Consider the following 12,048-nt stretch of genomic DNA (forward strand, 5'->3'; position numbering starts at 1 on the left):
AGGGTTGTGCAACACCCCAGCACACCCATTAGTCGTTGACCAACACCGCCAACAATCATATTTTTTGTACGGGCGTAATTAGAAAGCAGTAATTAAGTTAATTTCCACGTCCTAACCACAACAAAGCTACGTACACTCGCACTGCGTAGAGAGCGCCCCTGCATTTTCCCACCGGAAAAGTCGCCGCGCGAATTGCGAATCTCGGGCGCAGCCAAAAAAAGTCTTAAAACTACGTCGCCATTTTTGACACGGCTCCGAAATCGAAAACACAAAACCCACACACACCCAAAAGAGCTGAGAAGAGAAGAAGGAAAAATTATACGATTTGCGAACTTTTGCGGTTACGTCTATAGATCTAGGAATACTATATTCGACGGCACGCATGGGGAATACTCGTGATTAGTGTTATTAGCAAAGAATCGGCGAGAGCGAGTGGAAGAGTCACTTGCGATTAAGGAGAGGAGGCGACGACGTGTACAGCATTACCCTTAACCCTTACCCTAACCCCAAATAACCACTATCGTCGGGCAGATTAGTGACGAACGCGAACGACGAACCGCTGTGATCCTACCGCTAAAAAATGGCCAAGACCTACGACTATCTGTTCAAACTGCTCCTGATCGGCGATTCGGGAGTGGGCAAGACCTGCATCCTGTTCCGGTTCTCCGAGGACGCCTTCAACACTACGTTTATATCCACAATAGGTGAGTGCCGATTACGATGGGAATCTGCCATCATCCGCGGCTTTTAATTAATTATGACGCCTTGGCTCGCATGAACTCATTCGGAATTCGAGCTTCAGTGAGTCATTTGCCAACGTTCTCCTCTTTTCTTTTCGCTGTCCCCGGGTATTTGTCATAATTATTGTTGTTTTCCAGGGAGGGGCTATCCCTCTCCCCCCACAGTATGATTTCTTCAAGTTATAAAGATTTCCATGTAAATAAAAAACAGGCCCCAAACATGGATAACCGGATGTGAATCGCTATCACGGCTACAGATTCACACCCGCATAGGAAAGCGCACAGAAATAAGTACCAGACTCACCCAGAGTCTTTGTACTTTCGCTGCTCTTATCGCCCCAGAAGCCGGATTGTTCTGATACGAGGCTTACCCATTAGCTCACCGAATCGGGAGTGTCATTGTAAACCTAAAGACCCATGCCCAGGGATGGGAAGAGTCCGAAAGGTCGTCTTTATATAGATACAGTAGAACTTTTCTGACACAAACCATCCAAATATTATAATATATAATATATAACCCCTGAGAACATAATAATTTTTAGTGATCGTAATAAAAACTAGTTATTGTTCAAGCTCATAAACATGATTATTAGATTAACCAAGTAGGAACCGAAAGCTATGCAATTTACCTATCATTTTTGTCATGTACATTGTTTTCTCTGTACTTGTAAACACAAAAGTCGACCGATTCCCATCCCTGCTCGTGGCTAATAATTGTTTATTTTCGTTTTTGGCACGTTTTCCCTGCGACGCTTCCAATTTTGGGGCATTTACTTAACGACATTGTTTAAATCAATTGCGTGGTTTGTCGACTTCTGTTTCCCTCTTTGTCTATCTTTTTATGCGACGTCATGGGTTCGGAGCAAACAGGTTCAGCCACTTGCCAAATTATTCAAATTAATTAGCGTTTGTGTGTGTGTATGCTCATTCGTTTTCTCTTTGCAGGTATCGATTTTAAAATTAGAACAATTGAATTAGATAACAAGAAAATTAAGCTGCAAATATGGTGAGTGATAAGAAAGTAAATCTGTGATTTCTTTATATTTATATCTTTAATACATTCACAGGGACACTGCCGGCCAGGAGCGTTTCCGCACAATCACCACGGCCTATTACAGAGGTGCCATGGGCATCATGCTGGTATATGACATAACCCAGGAGAAGTCCTTCGAGAACATCAAAAACTGGATCAGGAACATCGAGGAAAACGCCTCTGCCGATGTCGAGAAAATGCTGCTGGGCAACAAGTGCGAACTGACCGATAAGCGACAGGTATGGCGAAAGAAAATTAATGAATTCACGGGCTATTCTTAGACTTCAAAGTGGCTTTATCGATTCGGGGCTAACCCTATGCATTCGTCAGTTGTCAATGAACAAGTTGATTCGGTATACTTGAACAACATTTAATGTTGATTTATGGAGTTATGTTCATACAAGAAACAATGAAACCTTTAAGATTGAAACTATTTACCAATAAGAATTACTTATTTATTGTTTCCAAATTTTTATTAGATCACAATCCTATTTTCATTTGGTCTTACAAATTACATAAATTCCCTAAAAACTGATTTTCATTTCAAAAAAGAACACCACTTGAGTCTTCTAAAGCTTTTGTCTCCTCACTAATAAAAATCAATATACTTTTTAACAGCTTAATAGCTATCTGAAGAGCCATGAAATAATAGATTAAACGTTGAATAAAATAATAATCGTACAATGTTCTCCCTATCTATAGGTTTCAAAGGAACGCGGTGAACAATTGGCTATCGAGTACGGCATCAAGTTCATGGAGACCTCCGCAAAAGCCAGCATCAACGTGGAAGAAGCCTTCCTCACCCTAGCCAGTGATATCAAAGCGAAAACGGAAAAGCGAATGGTGAGTGCTTCGGGTGTAAAATCCCGGACAAAGGGTGTTTTTTACTAGTCGCTAACCATATATATTGAATTCTTTGTGCGCACAGGAGGCGAACAACCCACCCAAGGGCGGCCATCAGCTGAAACCGATGGACAGTCGGACGAAGGACAGTTGGTTGTCCAGGTGCAGTCTGCTTTGACGTGGCAACGTGTGTTCGGCACTGATGCGGCATGGTGGCAACGACTACGCGGTAGTATTTTATGGTGGTAACTACGATGTAGTAGTTTTCTTAACTTCTGTTAGGTTCGAATTCAACCGGGACCCTAAACAACCGAACATTAACTGACATCTAAATCAACCTTAAGCATCAACAACCGGCTCTCCCTAACCGAATAAGCGCGATAATGGAATAGAACACAAATTGCATTATGAAACAGTTATTAAATAAAGTATATGACGACAGCGTGTAAGAAATATACCTAGGCATGATAATATACATTTATATACGTATATAACTCAAGTTAAAAACAGAAAAAGAATTAACGATCCAGCGATAACGTAAAGCGAAGAGCAGCCAATCCAACCCGCCCGCGTCCTTCTCGAAGAGGTTTTTAGTATTTACGGAATTATGATTTTCTCTAGCAGCCATGGTTGTTGTCGATTTGTAAATTATTACTTGTAAAACAAATATATATGTACTATGTATGCATATGATTAGTTCACCTGCCCTTGTTTTGCTCATAGCTTGTGTTTACTTTCGATCGGTTTACCAACCCTTTTGCCATTATGTTAGGAATGCGGAGGATGTCCAGACGCACAATTACCCAATTTGTACTCCCCAAATTCCAACCAACACATCTCCTCTCCCCCTAACTTTATATCATAAATGTGGTAGTATCGCACAGATTAAGGGTGCTTATTATATTATTATTCTTCTTAATCTTCACACACATTTCATTTGGTTAGTTTGTACTCTATTTATTTTGTTCTTTACCGCACACCACACGACTCTGTCAATAAACCGTTACATCTAATAAATAATCATTAATGAAGACTTGCAGACGAGATCACCAATGAAAGGTAGTTCATCGAGTAAGATCGGTCGACAGCAATAAGAGTCCGAAAATATTCATTATTTGTGATTTTCCTTTTGAAGGCCTTATATGATTTAGATTTATATACTCTCTCATGTTGTATTTGCTTTCCAATTTGGCTAGTTTGTACACAAAAATACAATATCTTTTTGGAGATTGTAAGTGAAAATCACACTAGTCTTTTGAAAATAAAAATCGCAAATAATCATCATTTTCGGACCCTGCAATAAACAATTATGAACACATACACAGCGCAGTAAAATAAATTATGTGAAATTAAATGATAACTAATTGCATATTTGATATTAATTAATTACTTGTAATATTAATGATTAAACGTATACAATTTTATAAAAATAAATCATGTGCAAAACCAAAGAAAACTGGTTTTTACTGAAGGTGGATTACTAAAGACCGTATCATAGCGAGGAGCTTTTGTCTCTGAGGAATATTAACAGCTGCTATCGGTCTGTTAACATGCATAGATCTGTTAAAAGTCGCGGTACTTCCAACGATCGTTCGAAAAAGGTTTAAAAAGGGAGTTTTTGGTAAAATATTTAAATCATCTCTTTTTAGTATTATTTTGCAGAAAATAATGTTGATCGGTTAAGAATGATAGGTTAATGTAAAATTAGAGATTTGGGTTTATAAATGCTTTGTTTGCATCTCATTGCCGATTCTTCCTTCTTGAAACTTCTTCATATGTTGTTAATTTCAATGATTCTTCAAAAGTTTATTAGCCTTGAAGTTCAGGTCTTAAGCAGCTACTATCTTATGCCAGTCAACCATAAAATTACTCTACGTTTGTAGTTCCCCAAATGCTGAAATTGCTAAAATGAGGAATCAGTTCAATAAGTATATGCTGATACTAAATAATTATTTATATATGTATTTAAAAAACCGTCCACAAAATAGCTGTACGACATTTTGCTTAAGATAAACAGAGAATTGGTGACTTAAGTGTAGATACAAGTAGATTGTACGATACGAACATTTAATTAGGAGGAGCACAACATTCACACACACAGGGACTGGCCCGGATTTGGGTTAATAACGATGGACAGACAATATGTTGAGTGATAAGCTGGGCATATAGTGGGAACATGTATAATAAGCACATAAGCTATAACTAGGAGGAATTGCACGTTGCTGGTCGTCTGTTGGCAGCGGGTTACGCCTGCGGCAGGTTCTGGTAATAACTGGACAGGATGCGCCACGCTTCCGGCTCCATGAAGCCATCCGGAGGACTGGCTCCGGTCTTGGCCAGGGTGCGCATCTTGGTCCCCGAGATGAACTCGAATTCATCCTTGCGCTTTGGCTCGAAGAATGCCATTCTGCTAGCGCTTTTGTCATAGGCAGCAACGCGGAAGGGCAGGATCTGAAAGATATAGCAAGAAATTAATTATTTTGAGTTGTTTTTTTTTAAGTTACAAAGTTCAGAGGGATAATTTGGCGAATTTTCTATACTGTAGAAGTTTGATTTGTATAGCTTTTACCATTTTCATGAGATGAAAGGCTTTGAATACTTAACAGAAATTAAGAACACATTTAAAGTCGTTAATGTTAAACTAAAAGTTTGTTTTAGGTCTAGAAATCCATTGCACATTTACAGTTTAAAACCTACTTTTAGGTTTAGCTAGTTAGATTTTTTTGATTTGGCAACTTACCTCCATGCTGTCCAGACCCTGGGCCATCTTCAGCACTCGTGCTCCGTGGGTGGCGTCGTACAGATTGCCATCCGGATATGCTTCCTTATCCGGATGCGGCATGCCTGCCGGATCGCGTCCCACGATGTAGAAGTTGGCGCCGGCGTTCATGCGCGCCTTGGCGTGCCACTGCACCTCCGTGGGACCCGCGTACATCATCGGCGAGGGGAAGATGGCCAGCACAGTTTCCTCGCGGCGCAGCACCCCGGCATCGAGGACGGCCTGGTGCTGCTTCATGCGCACATCGAGTGGCACATCATCGTCTTTGGTCCAGCCGCCCAGAGGATGCAGTAGGAGCACCGGCTGCTTAAAGCCGCGATCGAGCAGTTGTCGGCGAGTGTCCTGCATAAGCAAAGCATGCCCATTGTGGATGGGATTGCGCAACTGGAAGGCGAAAATGGCGTCGGCGTTGAGCTCCTTGAACCGGCACCTCAGCTCATTGGGCGTCAGCCTGTACTGATCCAATCCGTCATTCCAGCGAATTCGCTCGATCACAGCCAGATCGCCGCCGACCAGGTAATCGCCGGACTCGTAAACCTGCTTGCTGTACGGATGATTGGGATTGCTAGTGCCGAACTGGCGGGCCAGGCGCTCCTCCTTGCGCTGGTAGTAGAACTCCGGGCGGCGCATAATGGCCACCGGCTTGCCTTGGTACTTAAGGGTCAGCGAGGAGGAGCCATCCAGACGATCTTTGTCCGCCTGGCTGGCGCTCAGAACAATGGGCACCGAGTGGTTCTCGCGATACGAGCCATCCATGCCGCTCTGGAGTGTGTTGAAGTGCAGCGTCTGCAGGTATTCGTCCTCGCGCATAAATCCGCGCAGTGGATAGGCCCATCCCTCGGCTAGCACCTGCACCCACTGTAGCTCCACGGTGCTGATCTCGATGGCCTGCAGCGACTCGGCCTCGTGACGCAGTGCCTCCGTGGCAATGGACTCGCTGGGATACAGCTCTGGCAGTTGGTCCACGTCGCGAAGCGAGCGCGGAATGATGCCCTCCTGCTCAAGCAACGTCACCAGCTTTTGCGTGGACTCGCGCACTGTATAACCATGAGTATTGACCACCAGTTCCGGCATCTGGGGACGCTCATACTCCTGAGTGATTCCAGTGAAACCCTTGATCACGCCCTCACGCGCCTTCTTGTAGAGTCCCTTCACGTCGCGTGTCTCGCACACGTCCAGCGGTGTGTCCACGAATATCTCAAAGAACTTGAGACCCGCGTCCTTGTGGATCTTGCGAGCCATCTCACGGTCGTCGGCGAAGGGGGAGACGAAGCTGCAGATGGCCACCACTCCGCTGTCGGCGAACAGCTTGGCCACCTCGCCCACCCGCCGGATGTTCTCCTCGCGCTCGGAGGGCGTGAAGCCTAGGTTCTTGTTCAGTCCGGTGCGGATGTTGTCGCCGTCCAGTCCGTAGGCCGGAATGCCCCGAGACACCAGATAGGCCTCCAGCTCGAAGGCAATCGAGGTCTTTCCAGCACCGCTAAGGCCTGCAAGGAGATGGTATCAAGTGGATAAGTATTTTCAAAATTTTTCAAATCATTTTTAGTATAGTTTAATTAAAATTAAAAAAAAAGTAGTTATAAAAACTAATTTAAATTGTATTCCTACTCTCTAAAATTGGACTATTACATTTTGCATAATTCTTTATCAAATGTATATAACTAGAAATTCCTATAAGAACAATAAGAGTCTCAGAAAAAACTTTGTTAGCAAAGATTGCTTGCATTCACTCAGGAAATTATTCTCCTTGAATTTTAGAAAACTTTGGTTTTATTTAGTATCTTTACTACATTAGAAATGAAATGATTAAATCTAATAAAATCTAAGGGATGTATGTGTCAACCATTGACCTTTGTTATTAATTGCAGATTAGACGTTGATAATAATTCCCTTTTGAGAAGGTCTACTATTGTGTTTAGGGTTTAATAATAACTAGTTAGAATTTTAAATTTAAATAATAAATAAATAGTTATTAATAGAATTTAACAGTAACTAATAAAATGTGATCAAACTGGAGGAATTAACATATTATAATGATATAACAATAATAATGGTTGCAGGACTTTTGCTCTTACCCGTCAGCCACACGGTGCATCCTCGGAAGCCCCGGCACAGACCCAGATTCTTGCCGCGCGTCTCCCGGGTGACATGGTGCTTCTGCTCGGTCACATTCGTCGCCACCTGTAGGCACTGCAAACAGAGGTAAGCGGAACAAGAACAAAAATCGGGTTTAGCTTTCGAAATTATCATAAATTAATATTCATGTCAAGTTGGGATGGCGATGGTTGCCGCCTTGGGCCCCTTGGCGGGTCTTTTCAGCTTTTCAGGTGTTCACAAAGCTGCTGAATCCAGAGCCAAAGGCAAGTCATCAGCAAAATAGTTCGCTTTGACCCCAGGGCGATATTCGTGCCGAGCTCCAGCGTTCAGTTTGTTGACCTTCCGTCGGAGCTCGTGTGTGCAGAATCGCGAATGGAGCTCCATTACGCGATATGGTTAAGTCCCAAGGGTCTCTGGGCCTCTATCGCAAAGTGAAATGTGTGCACATATTTTTCCATACCTTTGACGTTTGTAATAATGGTATTTTGTTTTCGAGATAAAGGTTTCTGTTCTTAACATGTTAAATAATTAAAAACTGCAACTATTATCTCAAACACAATTTTTACCAAGATTTCACAATACTTTGCAAATAATACGAAAACCCATATTTCTAAGTATATTTTAATATTTCAGAAACTACAAAAAAGTGTTTAATCCTTTTATTATGAAATTTCATATTCGCAATAGTATTCTATTTCCATATCTTATCATTTTGGCGTTCATCACAAACGGTTTAGAAGTGGGTCACTGTGCTAGATTGTCATTTATATGTATTCCTTTTCCCACTGATCTCACTCTCATAAAAGCAACCATCTCTTATTCACGCTTACTGAGCAGGTTAATTTAGATTTAAGTGTTTAGTGGCACTATGATTTAGGTTATATCTCTCTCTATCTATTTTTTATCTGCATTTTTATCTCTCGGCGGCCAAATATAGCGAAAGCACTTTTCTAAGTTATATATATCTTTTTATAAGCCTTTTCAGCCTTACCCGTCGCTTAATATGGGGATAAAATCCAATGGGCGGATTAGGCATTTTAATATTTGTTTGTTGATAATCTTTAAAAACACAATGCAAGTAATTCCTTTTTCACTCGGTATGTTTTTGTTGTTCAATCGTTTTACATTGAGCACTGATAGCGGTACGGATTGGATTCAGATTGGGTTGAAATCGAGCTCTCGGATGCGAAATTTTTTTCCTCATAGACACGCGACGAGCGTCGAAAGCGAACTGAAAGTTTTCAATAATATTTATGGTATTATATGGCGCGCTCTGGCTTCAAAGGTACCGGAGAATGGGTTCCGAAGAGAGTGTGAGACGCAGAGAGATATAGCCCTGATCTCTCGATCGGCGGTCCACGCACGCATCATTTAAATTCTCCCATTCCATATGGAGAAAATGTTTGCACAGTCTTTCCATCGTTTGTTTGATTATTTATCTTATTCTTCTTGGTCTTCGTTGATATACTACTTAATAATATCTGCCTTTTCTTGGTTTAATATGGCCAAAGGGGAAATGTCATGCGAAAAGGTTCTGGAAAAACAGCATTCTAATCAAAATTTGAGTTGCGAAACAAGGGAAGTTGCGCTTGAAGTCAAAATCAGTCACGCTTCTAAGCCGTCTTCAATTAAGCTTATAATATTCATATGTCTATATATTTTCACCTTTTAATCATTATATGTCTAATTAGAAAAAGTGACTAGAGTCTAATTTATTGGATTGGTTATATAAACTAATCTATATGAAAACAAAACGAACTGCATTGAGCCATGCCTTTATGCAAATATAAACTAAAAAATTTAATAATATGTATTCTATATATATATTTTAACTTGTTGAGGTAGAGGTGCAAAAATGAAGTGGTTGGCAGGTGTACATAGCGAATCTTTGTTTATAGGATAAAAACATCACTTTCAACCTATTTAGAGAAACAAACAGACTTCTCCTAGCACAGCATATCATTTAAAGATTCCTCATCCGAGTGTATCTTACCGCATCTTCTGGTTTTTCCACACTTGGGTGCCAGCACTTTGGGGAAGCAGCACAGGCAGTGATATTGTTATTATTAAAGTGGTCAAGCGAATTGGCACATCGGGTAAACATTTTTCCACAAAAAAAAAACGAACTCTGGGCAGGTGAAAAGAAAGCGGGAGTCGAACAATGTACTCTTTGATAATTAAACAAGTGAGAGTTGAGTTTTCGAAGCAAAGTCAACCGCCAAAAACACTGAACTTTCTCGCCGAAGCTCGAAACTGCAACTGAAATTTCACGGGCTGCAGCCGAGAAGAAAACCAGGCAGCTACGTTGGCACTCGGCACTTGGCGGAGATCCACTGGGTGGAGCAGTACGGTGGTCCACTTAGGAACTTGTTTATGGAGGTGTTTAGCTATTAATCTCCTCTTAGTGAGCCCTTTGTTTTGTTTTTATTTAAGACTACCAGTCGTTTAAACAGCTGAGTACATAGACTTTAATCGTGTGCAAATATGACATTTTGGCAATAAAGTTTAGATAATAATAGCTTTTGCAACATTTATAAAATATAATATTTGAAATTCATAAGATGTAAATTAAATATTACGCTGGTCATTCACCACATATCTAGAGAAGTCATTTAGTTACATAATACCTATTAATGCTTAAAGTGATATCCATTTAGATACCACGTAATGCAATGACACATAAAAGTAATAACCATTAAAACCAAACGGTGCGGTATGGTAATCAAAAACAAGCCTTACAAATAATTTGGAAAACTATTTTTGGTTAATTTGAATTTTATGTCAGTCTTTTATAATAAATCATACAATAATTTTTGTAAATTTATTTAAATTTGTTGGCATCGTCTAAAATAATATACATTTAAATAAATAATATATTTCAATCGATCTTAATGAAATATATTTTTTTCGGTGTTGATCAGTTGCAGAAATGTGAATAATAAATAACAAAAAACAATGTCACGGAAAGAAGATATTGCCTTAAGTTATCACAGTGGTCATTCAACCTGCAAGTGATGTGATGCCGGGTTGTTGACCAAGTTTTCAACTACTTTTGGCCAGCCCCAAAGAGCCCAGACTTGACTTGTTCACTGGTACCACTTTAGTTGGCTCGGAAGACTTTCTTTCTAATTTTAACCTGTTTCATCCGAAGCAATAACATTTGCTGTTGTAACCAGTTGTTATTAAGGAAATAGTTGCATGTTGCATAAGATACTTGGTGGGTAGTTTATTGTTTTAAAAGCGGTAGAGATTATTGCGAAAGATGACTTTTCTTTTTCGGCAATACTACAAATATTTTGTTTTATACTGATCTCAAAAGAGAATAATTATTGCCAAGTTTTGAATAGAATTATAAAGCAAACTTGCAGATTTTAATCATAACGTTACGTTGTATATAAATCTACTAAATCATTATTTTTTGAAATAGTAAAATGCAACCCCAGCATTTGAACTCGCATGTGTGGAAATTATTTTTGACGATTCAACAACTTGTGAAAGCTGGTATATAATATGTATGTACAAGGAAAACAATATATATAGTCTTATCAATTGCCTGCAAACATTATACAAATTTGCCTATTTATATATTTTTGGTAGTCGACTTGAATTGGGTTAGGAGGCATACTCATAGAGTATGATAAGATTAAGACGGGAATTCTGGCATTACGTGTCTGCCGATCCATATGGAAAAACATAATGATATGTGTGTATAGTTAGGGAGGAAAACGTAAACAGTGAGTTTGGGGCCTGGGGGAATGATGACATCTGGGAGAAATTCTTAAACAACCAACGGCTGTTTAAATATAGTGATCATTTAAGACGTATTTCACATCTGCAGTACAACTTTTTCGGCGCACTTGTTCAAATAGAGGTAGGGAAACATGGGTTCTTTCGTTTTTTTTTTAGGCCAGGGTCCCATTTTTCAGTACTCACCGTCTTCTGACGCTTTTTACTGCTCTCCGGCACCTCGCTCATTTCTGGACTGGAACTAAGCTACGATATGATGAGTATGGCTGTGACCCACTAAACAACACGTCCTCTTGCCAAGCACTTGCAAACAATACTGCCAAAACTGCGAAATGTAGCACTTGGAAACGAATTTCGGGCCAATCGATGAATGAAATGTGCCACGGACGCGACTTGGAGGTGTTTTTTCGGTTTGCTAATAGGTGTCCCACTCGCGGCAGCTAAACCAATGCACTAACTTGTTTAAACCTTAGTTCTAATTTAACCAAACGTCCAAAATGTGCATTAGAAAAATGTTTTATTTCTAATTCACATGCACACGAACGCCCACGCACACCAGTGCAGCCATCGGCGCTCAGCTGATTAGAGATGCGCAAGAATGCGATGGTTGCGCGATAGAGACCACACAAAGCTTTTATTTAAAACTCAGTTTTTCGAGCTAATACATATATTTAAATATTTTTTATCAATATTGCTTTAACTCTTGATATATTATATTTTCTTATTTAAGTGTACGAATTTTTAAATATTTAAATTTAACTAAATAAATAAAAAATCATACATTTTTACAAAGTTAGAAATTATAATCT

The 12,048-nt window shown here is 40.0% G+C and overlaps 2 protein-coding genes across 4 annotated transcripts; one reads left to right on the plus strand and one right to left on the minus strand.

The window, feature by feature from the left end:
- The first annotated feature begins 25 nt into the window (after nt 1–25).
- On the plus strand, nt 26–3,317 carry Rab8 (RAS oncogene family member Rab8). The gene is made up of 5 exons (XM_017069120.4): nt 26–704; nt 1,686–1,746; nt 1,808–2,012; nt 2,476–2,616; nt 2,702–3,317. Exons 1-5 carry the CDS (start codon nt 581–583, stop codon nt 2,792–2,794), a joined length of 624 nt encoding a protein of 207 aa, XP_016924609.1. The 5' UTR covers nt 26–580; the 3' UTR covers nt 2,795–3,317.
- Nucleotides 3,318–4,562: 1,245 nt separating this feature from the next.
- Papss (PAPS synthetase) lies at nt 4,563–11,795 on the minus strand. Of its 3 annotated transcripts, none has more exons than XM_017069312.4 (4): nt 11,426–11,795; nt 7,471–7,585; nt 5,357–6,882; nt 4,563–5,067 (listed from the first exon to the last, which is right to left on the minus strand). In XM_017069312.4, exons 1-4 carry the CDS (start codon nt 11,465–11,467, stop codon nt 4,861–4,863), a joined length of 1,890 nt encoding a protein of 629 aa, XP_016924801.2. In that variant the 5' UTR covers nt 11,468–11,795; the 3' UTR covers nt 4,563–4,860. The 3 variants fall into 3 exon arrangements, with proteins under 3 accessions (XP_016924801.2, XP_036670885.3, XP_016924798.2); XM_036814990.3 differs by lacking the exon at nt 11,426–11,795 and adding an exon at nt 9,486–9,611; XM_017069309.4 differs by lacking the exon at nt 11,426–11,795 and adding an exon at nt 8,484–8,716.
- Nucleotides 11,796–12,048: the final 253 nt, after the last annotated feature.

This window comes from Drosophila suzukii, chromosome 3 (genome assembly GCF_043229965.1).
Source record: "Drosophila suzukii chromosome 3, CBGP_Dsuzu_IsoJpt1.0, whole genome shotgun sequence".
NCBI lineage: Eukaryota > Metazoa > Arthropoda > Insecta > Diptera > Drosophilidae > Drosophila > Drosophila suzukii.